The sequence below is a fragment of the Trachemys scripta genome, chromosome 3 (assembly GCF_013100865.1).
Source record: "Trachemys scripta elegans isolate TJP31775 chromosome 3, CAS_Tse_1.0, whole genome shotgun sequence".
Classification (NCBI taxonomy): domain Eukaryota; kingdom Metazoa; phylum Chordata; order Testudines; family Emydidae; genus Trachemys; species Trachemys scripta.
Genome location: NC_048300.1, coordinates 135,671,174 through 135,688,026, shown reverse-complemented (window position 1 = coordinate 135,688,026; position 16,853 = coordinate 135,671,174). Strand labels below are relative to the sequence as shown.

The 16,853-nt window shown below is 41.9% G+C and overlaps 1 protein-coding gene across 5 annotated transcripts in view; it reads right to left on the bottom strand.

The window, feature by feature from the left end:
* Positions 1–16,571, bottom strand: part of MAP3K7 (mitogen-activated protein kinase kinase kinase 7) — a 62,815-nt gene extending 46,244 nt beyond the window's left edge. For 3 of the 5 annotated variants that reach the window (XM_034766023.1, XM_034766024.1, XM_034766025.1), the window contains exons 1-4: positions 15,947–16,571; positions 3,737–3,847; positions 1,666–1,731; positions 317–362 (exon numbers count right to left, since the gene is read on the bottom strand). In XM_034766023.1, the coding sequence (XP_034621914.1) occupies positions 317–362; positions 1,666–1,731; positions 3,737–3,847; positions 15,947–16,036 (313 nt within the window). In that variant the 5' untranslated portion in view covers positions 16,037–16,571. Of the gene's footprint in view, positions 1–316; positions 363–1,665; positions 1,738–3,736; positions 3,848–15,946 lie in introns of those variants that run through there. The other 2 variants (XM_034766026.1, XM_034766027.1) reach the window with 2 other exon arrangements.
* Positions 16,572–16,853: the final 282 nt, after the last annotated feature.

The window sequence follows — 16,853 nt, the reverse complement described above, 5'->3', positions numbered from 1 at the left end:
ATTGCTAGTTATAAAATAAAGTCACTCATTTTCAGCTGTATCTGGTGTGGTCGGTATTAAATGATCACTCAAGAAATTGACAAGAAGTTGAAGGTGGTCACTTAAAGTCAGAGATTTTTAATGGGAAAAATGAAAGGAGTCACAAAATTTAAACCATTTATTTGCTATCAAAAATTACATGATTAAAAAGTGTTTTTAAACTATTCTGGTTGTAAAATGCTCTTTAAAATAAACATTAAGCCCATTTTATATTTTTAAGAAAAGGTTCTCCTAACACTAACACTGCAGGGAGACATCATGTTTAAATGATACTCACCATTGTACAGAGAACCTCCTTCAGCATACTCCATAACAAGACACACCTTTGGGGGAGGGGACAAAAAATAGGGATGTTTTAAAGTGCAGTGTAGGGGCAGATAATAGGTTTTGTAATTTGAAAGGAAAGTTCTTTGAGAGGAACGGCAAAGTGTCCATAATTGATACATTGATCTATCAGATGCAGAATTAAATTGATGCTTAGATCCTATTAAAGGGTAGCAAAGAGGAGAATGCATCACTGTATACCCCCTTAAGGCTTCAGATTACAGTTAGAATGGATTTACTATAAGAGTGGATTAGAAGAGATTAACTAAAATTGCCAATTTTTATTAAATCAGAATAAATTATTATTTTAACCCATTTAATATCCCAGGCCACTAATAATATATGTCTACATTAGCCTACCATGTTGTGAGTTCAAGCTTTCATATTTGTCCTGCTACAGTACTCGCTGCATCACCTGAGGCATTTGTAGAGTTATCAGCTGTTGCAGGGCAAAAACAGAATCCTGACCTTGGCAGGTAAGTGTAAAGGAATTGATTTTCAATCGTGTGTGTCATTTGTAAATAAATCATTTTTTGTAGTGCTGATTTGGAATCAATATGGGGACTGCACACAAGCGAAGTTGTGTATATACATACACACATATACACACCAGGGCACCCGCGGGGGGGGTGGTGGGGGAAGAGGGGGAGAGAAGTGGGGCAATTTGCCCCAGGCCCTGGGCCCTGCAATCCCTGGCCTGGTGGTGGTGCGGGTCTTTGGCGGCTGGGGGCCCTTCAGTGCTGCCGAAGACGTGGAGCGACTGAAGTGCCCCCCGCCGCTGAAATGTCCCACGAGCCCTCGCCCGGCAGCGGTCCGGGTCTTCGGCGGCATTTCAGTGGTGGGGGATCCCCTTCAGTCGCTCCAGGACTTCGGCAGTGGGGGGCCATTCAGTGCTGTCGAAGACGCGGAGCGACTGAAGTGCCCCCCGCTGCCGAAATGCCACCGAAGATCCAGACCATCACTGGATGAGTACAAACGCTGCAGCTCCCCCGCTTTGCCCCAGGCCCCCTGAATTCTCTGGTCGGCCCTGATATATACCACACTAATTTCTTTGCAATCAAAAAAAATCAGCATAGGGAGAGCAAATGGACAAGATGAAGTGTGAATAGGTTTTTGGAGGCTACACTTTGCTTCAAGTAAAAAATTAATGTTTAGAAAAATCAACCCATTAATAAGAAAACCAGCAACCATTTTAGAGACACAATACTAAGGTGGGTATATTGGCTGAATGTATTTCTTGCATTATTGCTCGATTATAGTGAGCGTTATTGGGGTGACAAAAGCTGGAGGATTACAACTTACTGGATTCAGACAGGCTCCATATAACTTGACAATATTAGGATGGTTCACACGTGACAACTGTCGAAGCTGCAACACAAAAGTTCACCACTTTTTTTCAACCACGAAATACTTCTAGTTACTATTTAGTTTCATATACAGAGTTAACAATTAAATGAACACAAAATTATTTACATAGCATGGTTAGATAGGGTAAAAAAGTTGATGTCTTAGTTTATAACCTAATTTAATTATCTAACAAATTTATGTTAGTTTACAACCTAATTTAATTTCACATACTGTGCCTGAATTTTAAAAATGGACCATCCTCTAAAAATCCAATGCTTAGGGCACTAGCCTAGAACCTGGGACCCTGGCTCTGCTACAGACTTCGTGCATGACCTTGGAAAGACAAATCACAGTTTTCCTGTGCCTCAGGTCCCCATCTGTAAAATGGAGATAATAGCACTCCCCTGTCTCGTAACAGATTATATTAGCCAGGCAGACCTATTAAAATGGGTCAGAAAATGTTATGACTCGAATCAAATTTTTAATTATGCATGTTAAGAACATAATTAAGTCACATGCTTCAAGGCCAGAGTGTAAGCTGATGAACAAGCAGATCATCCACTTTCCAAGTACAGCATTGCACAACTAAATATGGCGTTCTGAGGATTTTGCAATACTTCTGTAGCATTGTTTATTGGCCACAATTGGAAGCAAGGATACATGACTTCAGAGACAAATGGTCTGAATCACTACAGAAAATCTTATAGGAAAAATAATCCCTTTTGCGTTAAAGAGAACTAATGTCCACAAAAATGAACTATAAAATAAATTCTACAAGTTAACATTTATGCCATCCAGTTATGAGAAAAAATTGCTTGTAGTAATTGATAGTAGGCATATGTGGATACACCCACTGAAGAAATTAAGAACCATTTTTTATTTTGCAAGTTGGCAGAAAATCAAACCAAGTGGGAAGTTTTGGCTTTCGCAGACTTTTGAGGGAGTTTTTAATAGTACCCTCTGAATTTCACTATTCAATCGATAGGGCACATGACCCTATGTTCCTAGAAATTCTTTATATATAGTCTGAAGTGATATTAGAACAGAACTGAACCTACACAGTGCAAGAACTCAAAATGTAATATCTTGAAACCAATTCAAAATAATTTCTGAGGATTTTCTTTCTTAGATTCTCTCTCACATAAAGTCCAACCAAGACGAATTACCATTCAACCATGTTTAGATTTATGTGAATGTTATTCTGCACTCACATAACATGGGAATGAGCAAAGTATAAATATTCTTTTAACAGAGAGATGTATTATAAATACATTTTTAGTCACAAAATAGTATGGTTAAAGGAACTGTAACACGTTAGGGATTTATTCTTATTTTACTCCATATATGTCCTGGGCATCCTAGATTTTCCTCTACTGTGTTTTAAATGCAAACAAACAGAACAATGGCATAATGAAGTTCATTGAAGTTACGTAGTATCAACATTCAATCCTAGAATGTTGTCTCTCCTTTAGGAAAAGTACGAATTATGTGTGTGGCTAAATGTCTAGATCTTAAAAGAAAAAGAGAGGTGGAATGAAGAAAATAAGGGATTTGTTCTCAAATAAATAGGTTACATGTATTTTCTAGATTTTTACAATTTTAATTAAAAACTACTACATTAATGGAAACATAAACCAAATTTTTTCATAGCATGACCCCTCCCCCAATGTTAACTGACACTGAATGAGATTCTCACTCCCTCTTTGTCTCTCTACACGGATTAAAAGGGCTGGAGTGGCATAAAGAAGCTCTAAATACCCCAGATCTGACTGGGAAGAATTCCTTCACTGCAGGAACTGGGGAAGACAGCCGCAGGCCATTCTCCGAGGACCATCTTACAAGTTCTGGTGGAGGACGCGTGGCTGGAGGCGGGGTATGTCAGTAGAAAAGCCATACCACATTACTAGTGGGGGGGGGGGGGGGGGGGGGAAAAGAAAAAAACCCAGAACGTCTTTGGGGGGGGGGGGGGGGGGGGAGGGAGAACATACTAAATCCCATAACTTCTTTTCAAGCAAGCTTACTGTACCTCCACAATGAAGGCCTTTCTTTCAGATTCACTTTCTATTTGTTTAATGGCTACATCTTTTCCTCGCCATTTTGCCTTGCAGACCACACCAAAGGCTCCTCTTCCAACAACCTAGATCGAGATAGCAAGGAATACTGTAGTTAAGGAAACAATGTCAGCTTGCCCGTAGCACTTCACAAATATTTAAACACGTTACACAGCATCAAAAATTAAAAATTTAGTGTAAAGAAATCAGACATATGAAGTGAAGTCCAAGTTTATAACGGAACTTTAATTTTATGCAGTCATAAAGAACAGCTACAAATTCTAGGGCTATTGTCATAAATGGCATGTGCATAAGGGTTCTCCCATAGATCACCTACAGGGAAAAACAGTAAACTACATACATTAAGTTTTTCACATTTTTTTCCTGAAATATTTATATTGCATACAAATTTGTAAAGTTACTTACTTCACACAAGAGCTACACAAAAAGAACCTAGGAAAAAGGAAGAATAGTTGCTTCCCCCTTATTCTTTTCTTCATCCTTCCAATGCAAAGTTACATGTATTCTAACACTATGCTGAAGTGTAGTAGAAGACAGAGTAAGGGATACATGTCAAATACGACCAAGGTATCTCTTCCCCCCACCCCCATACTTTCAATACTGAGACTGTCAGATTAATGAGAATTTATACAGTCATTTCCTTTAACACTCTCCTTCATGAGCAAAATGTGAACTAAAACAAGTTCTCTCCATTTCAGTTGTTTGCCTCCAATTAACCCTCTAATGAAGCCATAATACTGAATTTTAACTTTTACTATTATTTCCGTAAGAGTGGGTAGATGATATAATCCTGCACTTTGACTTCACTAAAGGAGGTTAGACAGAGATCCCTACATTTAGATTTCAAAATACTTCCCATTATGAGAGATTCTTGAGTCTTTTTTTGGGAGAAGCTCGAACATCTCCATTTTTTGGAGCAGGCCCTTGAAATTCAGCAGGGGGGCCCCCACTAGGAATAGAAATGTCTTTTCTTGGACCCATCCAATTCTATTCAGGTTTGGCGGAGATATAAACTGTTGAAAAGTTCCATTTCCCTTTTCTTGCTCGCATTCCTCAGGAAAATCCCGGAAGCATGCCAAAATAATAACCAAACATGAATGCTCTGATTTATGGCCAAACCTGTGCTGTCTCCAAAAGAGAGGATGGGAGGTGCCAACGTAGCTGTGTGTGTGGGGATGGCACACGAAGGGCCATCTCTCCCACATGGGGCAGCAGCTCCTCCCATACATGTGATGTGGGGTGCAGGGAGACAAAAAAATGGGCTGGGCAACCACCACTCAAACTTAACACCTGGCCCAGCCGTCTATCCCAGCCTCCTGGATCACAGTTTTCTGCTGATGCCAGCTAACACAGTTAATCCTGTAGTTCAAGTGGTAGCAATCTGTGCTGCAATGATGAAGGCCCAGGCTTCAAATGCTATGCATGACTGGGGTTATTACAATTACATACAATAGAATCTGATCTCACCATTTGCCTTAAAAAAGAAATTAACATTCATTTTTATTTATAAGTTGCAAAGAAATCAAACACTACAAAAAATTTTTAAATTCAAAGTAAGTTTTCTACAGAAAAGTTACTTCTACTACATTGCATAAAGGCAATAATTTCTATTTCTCATATCCTTATTAAATGCAAGGCCTTATTACTATTAATGTTACATAAAATACACAAATTACTATGTAAAGAGTTTAATGATTCAGTGGAAACAACTTTTGGAAATTCCTGATTTCTCAGCCTTTCTATGCTGCATACATTGGGTATAAGTATATACCAGCAGTAATAAGACATGTTCAAAGACTTAACCATCTCTAGTATTTTACTTGGTGGGCATGTCTTGGAAAAAGGCCTTTTAAAAGATTTCTCCTCTCTTTATCCTCTTCCACTTCTCTTTTTTGTTGCTTTAATGCTAATTTACACATTTGATGGACACCAACTCGAAAAAAAAATATTGTCTGAAAATGTACACAATATAGTTACAAGTGACCCCTATGATTATTGTAACCTAAGTTCCCTGCGTGGCTGTGAAGCAGCCTATTTAGCACTGCACAGGCGCTTAGGGAACCCGCCCAGGGACCTGCCGTGGCCAGGGGAGGGGCACCCCTTCCCTAGCCCCCAACCGACCATGGGAGGGGCGCCCCTCCCCTGGCCCCCAACTCAGCCTGCGGCACGGCCAGAACAGCCCGACCCTGGAGTGGCCCGGCCCCAGGCACGGTGCAGCCCGACCCAGGCGCGGCGGTCACAGCGGCCCTCCCCCAGCCCAGACCTGCTGGGGCTGGGGGAAGGGCACCTATCCTGCAGCCCCAGAGCTCCCACGGAGGGGAGAGGTGCCTCTCCCCCACAGCCCAGGTGCTGCTGTGGGGAGAGAGTACTGGGGGGGGGGGGGGAGTCCTCTCTCCCCGACTTAGACCCAGAGCACCCTCCTGCACCCCAAACCCTTCATCCTTTATTAACTGCAGTGTCTACAAAAGAAAACCCACAAGACATCAACTTAATTATGAACTTGAGGACTGAGTGGGGGTTTAAGAACACACAAATCCATACTTTCCCATGGAGTTTCCTTTTCAAAGAGTAATTGTATACTAAGGCTTACTTGCTCACATCAAAGAGTCTAGTGAATACGCAATTAACATCTAAACATTCTGTGGAGTATTCCTAAAACAGATATTTCCCTGCTTAGTCTAAACGCAATTCTTTTTGAAGAGATTATTAGCATTTAGATAGTTTACTCATTCCAGGAAGTGTTTGTATTCCAGACTAAGGTACCAATTTATCAGCAAAGGGTTATTTTAGACCCCAGTACATTTTATATGTACATTAAGTTTTAAGTTTCAGATAAGTTATTTTTTAAGTGTCTTTTTAATGAAGTTTTACCCAGCCTTTTTTGAATAGTAATCTGTTTTAAGGATTAAACTCATTATACTCAGTAGTAATTTAAATATATTGGGGTAAAATTTGTTTTCCATATATTGGAACGGATCATTATCCTCTGTCATAATATCTGAGGTGCTCAAACTAACAGGCCCTAGATTTAAACATTAAAGGCTGATGCCGAGGCATTGTTGACAGAGGACTCAACTCTGAAAGTCGGTCCTCTTGTTGGTCTGACAGAGCCCAACATTACAGGCCTTCAATGCCCACTGCAGGATCCATTTCATTTTGCAGGCATTTCTCAGAGGGCAGTTGGGTAGGAAGAAGGGGGATTTTTTTTTTTTGTAAGGGAATGTCTCTATTACAACAGAGGTGAGGTTGTTTGTATGGGTGTAAATTATGTATACACCTCCTGAATTTTATAAAAGGGTGCACTTTATTGTTATTACTATTATTTCAGTGATGCCCAAAGGCCCCAATCACATTTTTTTTTCCCACAGGACCCTGTGCACATACAGTGCATAAGATGGACAGTGCTCAGAGAATAAGGCATTTGTTCAGGATTTTCTTTTATCCTCTCATCATTCACTGCACTGAACCCAGAATTTATTATTTCCTCATAAACACTTGTCTTGCATTCATCACCATAATACTGAGCGCCCCACGTTCATTGTTGAATTCAACTTTCTAGCACCCTAACAGAGAGAGAGAGGTTTTATCCACATTTTACAGATAGGGAACTTCACACACAAAAAATTATTCTCATAACTAACTATGTTTTTAAATCAGATTAGTTAAACTGGTGCAAGCTTGTGTATAGATGCTTCCTCGCAAGATGACACTGGTCCTTTAAGAGGGTAGAGGCCAGTGCAATTGTGATTGTCGGCTGACTGCTAATTGGGTTTTAGGAAAAGGCACCTGAGCCATATAAATGGATACAGACTGAGACAGAAGGCCCAGTGAGGAAATGGGTCAGCTAAGAGCTGCCTGAGTCAGTCAGGAGAAGAGGAGCCAGAGGGCTGAAGGTAGCAGAACAGCACAAGGGAATCGCTTGCCAACTTCTAAGGCTAAAAGCCAACACTGAGGGCTGGAAAGACAGGGGAACAGCACAGGCGCTTACCTGCTCAAGTCTCCAAACTGGAGAGCTGCATCTAGGGGAACAATGAGAGAGTCTGGGGCAGTTAGGGATGCTTCCTTAGTGAGGATGAACTCCCAGCAGGGAAGCTGTGGGGGTTCCTGCTGGGAAGAGAAGGGTTGCACTCAAGCTGGAAGGGCTGGGGTGGCTGTCCTGGTAAAAGGACAGGACGGGATCAAAGAGCTTGGGTGTGGTGGAAAGACACAGGAGAATGATACGCACTTGTGGATGGACTAGAAGGTGTTGGATTTTAAAGACTACCTGCCATGCACATACGCAGACAGTGATAAATGAACTATATTTACGGACTTGTTATGGACTATTTTGCACTACATTTTTATAATAAACTGGCCCAAGGAAGTGTATTATTATGCAAGGGAGCTGTCATGGAGTTACTGGGGCCTCCAAAGGAAGGAAGCTGAGGCAGGTTTGCCTATCGTGGCGTGGCCTGCTGCAAGAAGGCACCTCAGGTGGGAGCCATGCCAATACGATTTTGGTTCAATAGTTGTTTATTTCAGTTGAAGCTTTGTTTAAAAAAAAAAAACAAACAAAAAAAAAAAAAACAGATTACATAAATAAATAAATAATTAAATGGAGATGTCCTATCTCCTAGAACTGGAAGGGACCTTGAAAGGTCATTGAGTCCAGCCCCCTGCCTTCACTAGCAGGACCAAGTACTGATTTTGCCCCAGATCCCTAAGTAGCCCCCTCAAGGATTGAACTCACAACCCTGGGTTTAGCAGGCCAAAGCTCAAACCACTAAGCTATCCCTCCCCTCAAAGTGTCTACACACAAACTCCCAACAGTTTAACTTAATGGGTTTAAAAACTGATTTTAAGTTAAACCGGTGAAATGTCTGAATTTAATCAAGGCCACGGAAATAAAAACCAAATATTTCAAGTGTCTACTGTTTTGTGCTGCCCAACTTAAAACATCAAGAGCTTAATATTTCAGAGATGCTGAGCACCTACAGTTATCATTGACTTCAACTGGAGTACACCGCGCTCCTCAAAATCAGGATCTGACTGTCTCAAACTGGGCACACAGAAAGTAGTTCCCATGTGTTATAAGTCATGTTTTCCAGACCTCACATAATTTTTGTATCTTTTCTGAATGATTTTCCAAATTTTCAATATATTTTTAAAGAGTGTGGCTACAATATTCCAGCAGTTGTCTCAGCAATGTCTCAGCAATACTAACTTAACATCACCTCCATTCTCCTGCTCAATATTCCTGGTTACACAAGGAACTACATTAGTTCTTTTAGCCACAGCACTGCGAGATCACGTTCCCTTGTTATCTAACATGAATAGGGATATGATTTTGCCACAGTAATCATGGAAACGATGAATCTGAATAAAGTCTGTGAAATGTCCTTAGAGTAAAATGCCCCGCAAACTAAGTGGTGTTGCGATATAGCCCTCCACTCGTCTGTGTCAATTTATGGCAGGACGGATGTGCCAAACTTCAGTGGCACTGTAACTCCATGCATTAGGCCGCAATGCCCGGAGTAGGGAGCCAAACCCAGCCCTGTGGGACAGGAGCTGCCACTGTGATGTAAACGTAGGGTGGGAGAAATTTCCTGTCAGTGTAGTTAAGCACTGGAATAAATGGTCTAGGGAGGTTGTGGAATCTCTGTCATTGGAGATTTTTAAGAGTGGGTTAGAGAAACACCCGTCAGAGATGGTCTAGATAATACTTAGACCTGCCATGAGTGCAAGGGACTGGACTAGATGACCTCTTGAGCTCTCTTCCATTCCTATGATTACAGGATCAAGGCTTTGGACCACAGTTAAGACTCCAGGCCATCAACGGTTGCGAGGAAAACAGAGTTGGTCAGGAATTTTCAGACCATTTTTTTTATAATCAGAAAATGACAATTTGTCAAAACCAAAATTGTTGGCAGGAAAAAGGATCAGCTTTGATGAATATCCTGATTCTAAAACTTACTGGAAAAAAATTTCAAAATTGTTAAAATAGGATGTTTTGACATTTTCTAAATGAAAAGTTTTGTTTCTAAATAACTTCCATTGGAAATGTTAGTTAATTTATACTAAAAAGAATTTAAAATGTGAAATCAAAATGAAGTGTTTCAATTAACCTGATCTGAAATGTTTTTGGATTATTGGTTCACAAAAATTTGAGATTATTTTTCCTGTCCTGAATCAGGACAAGAAAAATATTCTAAATTTCATGGGACTAGAAAACCATTTCCTGCCCAGCTGTAGAAGACAAAGAACCCTTAATTCAGACCCCAGTGAGCAGATAAAATCATATTCAGCTGTTTCCAAAAGTGTATTATGTATAGGTGTACACATTACAAATATGTCCTCTTAGTGGTGTGAAAACTTAAATAATTATTCTTAAATATATATTTAGAAAGCTTGTCAGTTCCTCTTTGTAAGAGGATTCCCTCAAAATACTCTAGTTATTAACTACCATTGTTCAAGTGGACTGTTGAAACTAAGGCTTCAGCTACACTACAGTTAGGTTGTGTCTACATCAAATTCGTCTCTAGCCAGCATAAGTGCCTCATTACATCAACACAGTACCCCTGCCCCTCCACCAAAATGCCATAGTTGACCTACTTAAGTCGATGCAATATGAGTGAAGACACTGCATGATGTGTGTTGACTTTAACAGTCCTCTAGTCACTGTCCCACAAAGCCCCATTCCCTGCAAGAGAGACCACTCTGATCACAATTTTAAACTCCACTGACCAGGGGTCAGAGAGACCGGAAGCCACACTCTTTAAAACCTTCCGTACCTTTGAAATTTTTCTGATTGCCCAACTTGGCAAGCAGACCTTGCAGATCAGCTTTGTTGTGTGCAGCTGCCCAATAGACCATGCCAGCTCCACGCACACAGAGAGGTACAAGACACGCTCCTGCCTGGAGCAGACAGGAAGTATTGGATATTTTGAGCCAGTGGGGAGAAGAAGTTATGGAAGCATAGCCATGAACCAGACACAGAAACACGGACAACTACAAGTAGATTGCATGGGGGAGGTGCAGGCAAAAGGGTCTGACAGGGATCATCAGTAGTACTATGGGAAAGTAAAGCAACTTTGCTAGGGATTCTACAAGGCTAGGGAGAGTAACAATCTGGTACTGTGTTGGAGAACTGGCACTTCTACAACAAATTGCATGTAATGCTTGGTGGAGATGCCACCAGCACCCTGCAGCTCACAGATTACTGTACTTGAGGATAACAGAAGCTTTCAAATAGTGTATGGTTTAAAGTTGTTTGGAAGTCACTTTAAGGAAGAAAAATATGTAATATTGCATACACACACATATACATATACACACACACCACTCCCAGTACTGGGTTTAGATTTTCCATAGTGGAGTGGTCAGCATTGTAGGATTTGGGTGCCAAGGCTCATATAACATAAAAGGGAGCTGTGTCCATTCTGCACTATTCAAACCAACAACAGACAACAACCAAAAGGTGCACAAATCAGACAGGTTCTATTTAGTTACAGTGGATGTGTGGTGGCAGAAGCAAATTAACTATGGAAAAGAATGGAACAGAGCCATGAGGACAATACTCCAGAAACAAAGTATCAAAAAAGGAAGGGAAGTTATTTTATTAACAAATAAAATAATTAAAAGTCAAGTTTACCTTTTCCTATACACGTACCCTTAAGATCAGGTTTAAATAAAAATAAAAACCCACACACTGTATTGCAAAGCATCTGTTAACTGAACTTCCCAAATAGAGAGATACCATTTATTACTAATTATTTAATCAGATGGGCCTCCATTCAACAACTGAATGAATCTGCACTGGTATCATCACTACTTTCAAGACAAAAATTTTCAGTTCATTTCCAAACTTTCAGAATTATATACTGTTTTATAAATCCGTCTGGATTTTTCTAAAATGTAGCATAAGGCATCACATATTCCTTTAAAGGCTTATTTATCCACAATTTTTCAAGCAAATTTAAAGCCACATTTTCCAAGCAACTCCTAAAATATTAAAATAAGATCTCTAATTTAGCTAGCATCATAAAACAGATGAGCAGAACACAACATTTAGAAAAATTAGCTCTTTTCCGTGCTGCTTGAAATCTAGGGTAAGGTCTGTAACTTTGTTCCCTAATTATTAATGCTTTTTCAGACTATTTGGTACTTAAGTTAAAAATAAGACAATCACAGAAGCAATCAGAAGTTTCCCGGGGGTAAAGGAAAGGAAGGTTGCTGCTGAACCTGACTTTTAGGTTGTTTTTCATTCTTGCTTTGAATATTCTTTCATGGCACATTAATTTTGGGTTGACTTTTATTCACCATGATAATTACGTATCCACCTTACCCCAACTTGAGGACTTTAAACAACAAAATGCCACCTGGAAGTTGGATATATGTTTGGCTTGTGTATGCCTCTCACCTCCTAAATTATAGCCATGCAGAGGAACAAAATACGGTATATTCATGTGTTATCCAGTAAAACTTGGCCAAACCAAACTGAAAGCACAAGCACAGATCTTATGTTTATTAGCTAGGACTTGGGGCCTGTAACTATTCCAGAACTTAAATCTATTAATAAACCCGTGGCAGTGCTATCTGCTGACCAGACAACCTTGATAATACAAGAGCAAAGCTGGGATTATACAAGAATTCTTTTGCGTTTTTCAGTTTAGATTTGCTGATGTTCATCTTGGGACATCTAACTGATGTCCACATACTATAATAAAACAACCATTTTAATTCCTTGTAAAGGGTGATTATTTTAGAATTCTTGCTCTCTAGGTGTAAAGTATTAACAGTTTTCTTCTAGTGCACAATGCTATGTCGTTAGTTACAGCATATAGTCACTAGCAATTGTGAAATCAATGAAGGCACAAAAAGAAAGGGGTGACAAGGAAGGGGTTCATACATCTTGGAATTTAATCATAGTGGACAATTTCTGTTTCTAATTCACCTGTTCCATTGCAAAGCAGTTTTTGTTGCTTCCACTGTAATACGAGTTTATCCTCTAAGCATTTTTACTACTCTCAGAACTGTGGTATCCAGTGGCCTATCAAGAACTGCTGGTAGGTCACATACACTTAACTCAAAATGCTAAAATAACTGTTACAAAAATTTCTCCCTACCCTTTGACAAAAGTCCCCTTCCCTTGGTCTAAAAACAAATGGATCATCTTCATTTTTTCCTCAGATTGAGAGGCAAGTCTCAGGATGACAGTGTGATATAGTAAACTAATTAGGACTCAAGACTCCTACAGTTTAATTCTTGCTGAGGCCTCAATCTAGGCACACATTTTTGGTGCACCAAATCCTGCCTGTGCAGGTGTCAGCATGCATACAGAGGTACATCTGTAAGAGGACCCCAAGATTTGTATATCAAGCCTCAGAGTTCTACCTCCCAGTTAGACATTGTGTGGCCCTGAATTTCCCCATCTGTAAAATGAGGTGGCAATCCTTACTGTCCTCAGGTGTTGTGAGGATTAAACATTTGTACAGTATTTTACTTGTTCAAAGTGCTAAGTACAACATATTATATTTGCTATGTGATACTCACTTTTATGGGTCATCAGTGGGCACCTGTTTATGATCTCTAAAATTACCACAACCTTAACTTTTTCCATGGGTGTAAGGGCTAGCTACAAGCAATATCTCAAAAGACACTTAATTGTTTGATTACTGAACATAGGCAAACATACAAATTTCAGAGTCTTCTTCAAATACAAAAGTACTTCCAATTCCTTAATACAGAAACATTGTTTGGAAATGATGGAATTAAATGTTTAAAAGGAAGAGGTATGTGTAATTCTGACACACGACATTTCACAGAGTTATAGAAACAGAACCGGAAGGGACCTCAATAAGTCATCTAGTCCAGTCCCCTGCACTGAGGCAGGACTATCTAGTCCCGGGGGTTCTCTCAATAATTTTTTTGGTGGCCTCAGAGCGTGGCCACCAACTCTTGCTAGTGGCCACTCTGACAATTTTTCCTAAAATACTTAACTTTAGGAAAAAAATAAATATGCCCATATATAAGTCCAAATCATTGTAATTTATTTATGTAGGGTTTTATTTGTAAACTCAAAAACAACGTACAGTTTCCTCTATTCTTTACTTGACTAAGACAGAATAGAAACAAAAATAAGGTGCTTTGCATGTTGTTATTCTCTTTTGCCTTTTGGGGTTTTTTGTTTTGTTTTTTTGGGGGGGGAGGAGGGACTTGCTAGCTAGACTTTTAGGCTGTGGGAAGTGGCGGCCAGCACATCCCTCGGCCCACGCCGCTTCCCGCGGCCTCCATTGGCCTGGAGCAGCGAACCGCAGCCAGTGGGAGCCGTGATCGGCTGAACCTGAGGACGCGGCAGGTAAACAAACTGGCCCGGCCCACCAGGGTGCTTACCCTGGCAGGCCGCGTGCCAAAGGTTGCCAATCCCTGCCCTAAAGCGTCTCATGCCCCCCCCCGAATACATTCCACGGCCATCCCCCCCAGAGGGGGCCCTCCTCTAGTTTGAGAGCCTCTTATCTTGTTTATAGAAAAGGAAATCCTTTTGAAGAGAGATTAAAGCCAAAGTACCTTCTACAGATTTCTGGTGACTCTCAAGGTGGAAGTCAAAGATACCATGATGCCTTTTGAACACAGTGTTCTTGGAAAACATTCCTTCTCAATAAATCAATTTATAGTCACCAAGACTGTGTGTGGACCAAAATTCAGTAGGATACAGGCTAACTATCAGTATTTAGCAAATGACTCTGTAAAGCTCTGAGCTACTGGTTATCTTATATATGAAAGGTGCTATACAAGGCTATGTTCACTTCTGTACAGTTACTGTGTTCAGAAGAAGAGATCTTGTTCTTTCAGCAGTAATTAATCTGCTAAGGAGTTAAAAGCACAAAGATTGTAATAATGATGCCAATGTTTGTTAAGTCTAGAGTCTGCAAGTCGTTCTGCGTGTGTAAATTCTACTGAGTTAAATGGGGGTCTGCCCATGCACACAACACCTTGTCTTAAACAGGGACTTCACAAGAGCAGAGAGATACAGCTGTATGGAACAACAACTTGCAAGATATGTTAACTTGCTCATCAAGGCCCTGATCTCCATTGAACCTTTTTGGAAAACACAGATTGCTCTTGAGAAAATCCACTCTGCCTCCACAGAAAAACCAAACTTATCCACAAATACTCTTAGGTACTCCTTCTTAATCAATTACATACCAACTGCAAAGAATTTAAGGCAATTCTTCTATAGCCAACCTTTCAGTGTAATACTCAAGTGGGAAACATTTTTCTTCAAACAAAGTAAAACATAAATGGACAATTGAATTTACTTCATGTATAATCAATACCAAAGATGTAGAATCGGTCACAAATGCAGTACTGATGTTAATGTAACAGCCACTGGATTGTAGCATCACTTAAATTAGTTTAATAAATTTTAAAAAGGGTCTTTTATGCCTAAACACGATAATGTATGCGTAAGAAATTTGGCTAATAATGATCAGCAACTAGATACCATACTTATAGATGTATTATAAGTGTATTAAATAGGATGGATGGAGGAGAAAACAGAGACCTACAAAAATACACATTAAATGGAAGCATTACAATATAGTTTAAAAAAAAATCTCCATTTGCCTGTGATAAATTAATTCAAATTTATCAACTGCCACCAAAGTCTGGATTAAATTTAGACTAACCTAAAATTCACTTTACAAATGCTGATCTGTTCCTCAGGTTTGGAATACCTAAGCTCCCTGGCAGCTCAGGTTCACAGCCCTTCCTCTATATATACATGTTTACTGTGCCCATTATTGCACTATTTAGGCATTTCTCAGAGGGAGAATAGCACAGAATTTACTATATAGAGCAGAGAGGGCCAGCTCTACTTGCCTGTTAGTGGTCTCACAGCCTCTCTCATAAGATTAGGGTTTTGCCTCAGTCTCTATGAGCAGAATCTTTCCTCCCACCCAGGCACCTTTGTGGCAGCTGTCTGCCACTCTCCTCCCTCCCGGCCTACCAGTGCCAGGGCTGCAATACTTATGTAGTTTGTAAAGTGCTTTGGGGTCCGAAAGAGTAAACGCTGCCCTAAAGCTCTAGGGAGCTGTACACCTAGTGGCTCGCCCCATGGGCCGGGTGCAGGAAAGTGGTGGTGGGGAGTCTCCGAACATCCCCGGCTCCGCACGGGGCTCGCTCACCTCTTCCACCTCAATCTCCTTGTAGTCAATTTCTTCGAAGTTGAGGACCGGGGGAGTTTCGATCATTTCAGCGGAGGTGGCAGCAGACATCCCTTCACTGTCAACCGCGGCAGGAGAGGGCAGGGCCAGGCGGGCCGGGGCAGAGGAGCGGCTCAGGCGGGCCGCCGCAGCGGCCCCCAGCTGCACAGGCTCTGGGGAGCGAGGGCCTGGCGGAGGCGCCTCCTGGGCCGCCGCGCGGGGCGAGGCCGCATCCGCGGCGATCCCGGGCTACTGGGGCCGCGCGCAGCCCCCGGCCGGGGGGGCCTCGCTCCGCATCCTGCGCCTCACGCGCTCCGCCCGCCCTAGGCCGCGGCCTCGCCTGGGCTGCGCGTCCCCAGCAGAGGAGACGGGACGGCCCCGGGGACGGGGGCCCGCCGGCTCCGCCAGCCCCGGCGGAGAGAGGACGAGACGGGAAGGAGCCGCTCAGACCCGAGCTCCAGCCGCCGCTACGGACAGAGGAGCCGCTTCCTGCTGCCCGGGCGGAGGGAGGGCGGGCGAGGGGGGAAGTCTCCGGCTGCTGCTAAGGCCGCCGAAGCGGGGCCATGGCCTGGCGGCTGCGGCTGCTCCTCCTCCCCCCGCGCGCGGCCGGCGGCGTCCCAGCTCCGGCCCCGCCTCCCTTCCCGCTCCGCCGGAGGCCGCCCGCCAGGGGGAGCCGCCCCCCGAGCCGTACAGGCGGCTGGGAAGTATCAGGGGGTAGCCGTGTTAGTCTGTATCTACAAAAACGACAAAGAGTCTGGTGGCACCTTAAAGACTAACAGATTTATTTGGGCATAAGCTTTCGTGAGTAAAAACCTCACTTCTTCGGATGCGCCTGCATCTGTAGCTTTCACTCTATGCATCCGAAGAAGTGAGGTTTTTACTCACGAAA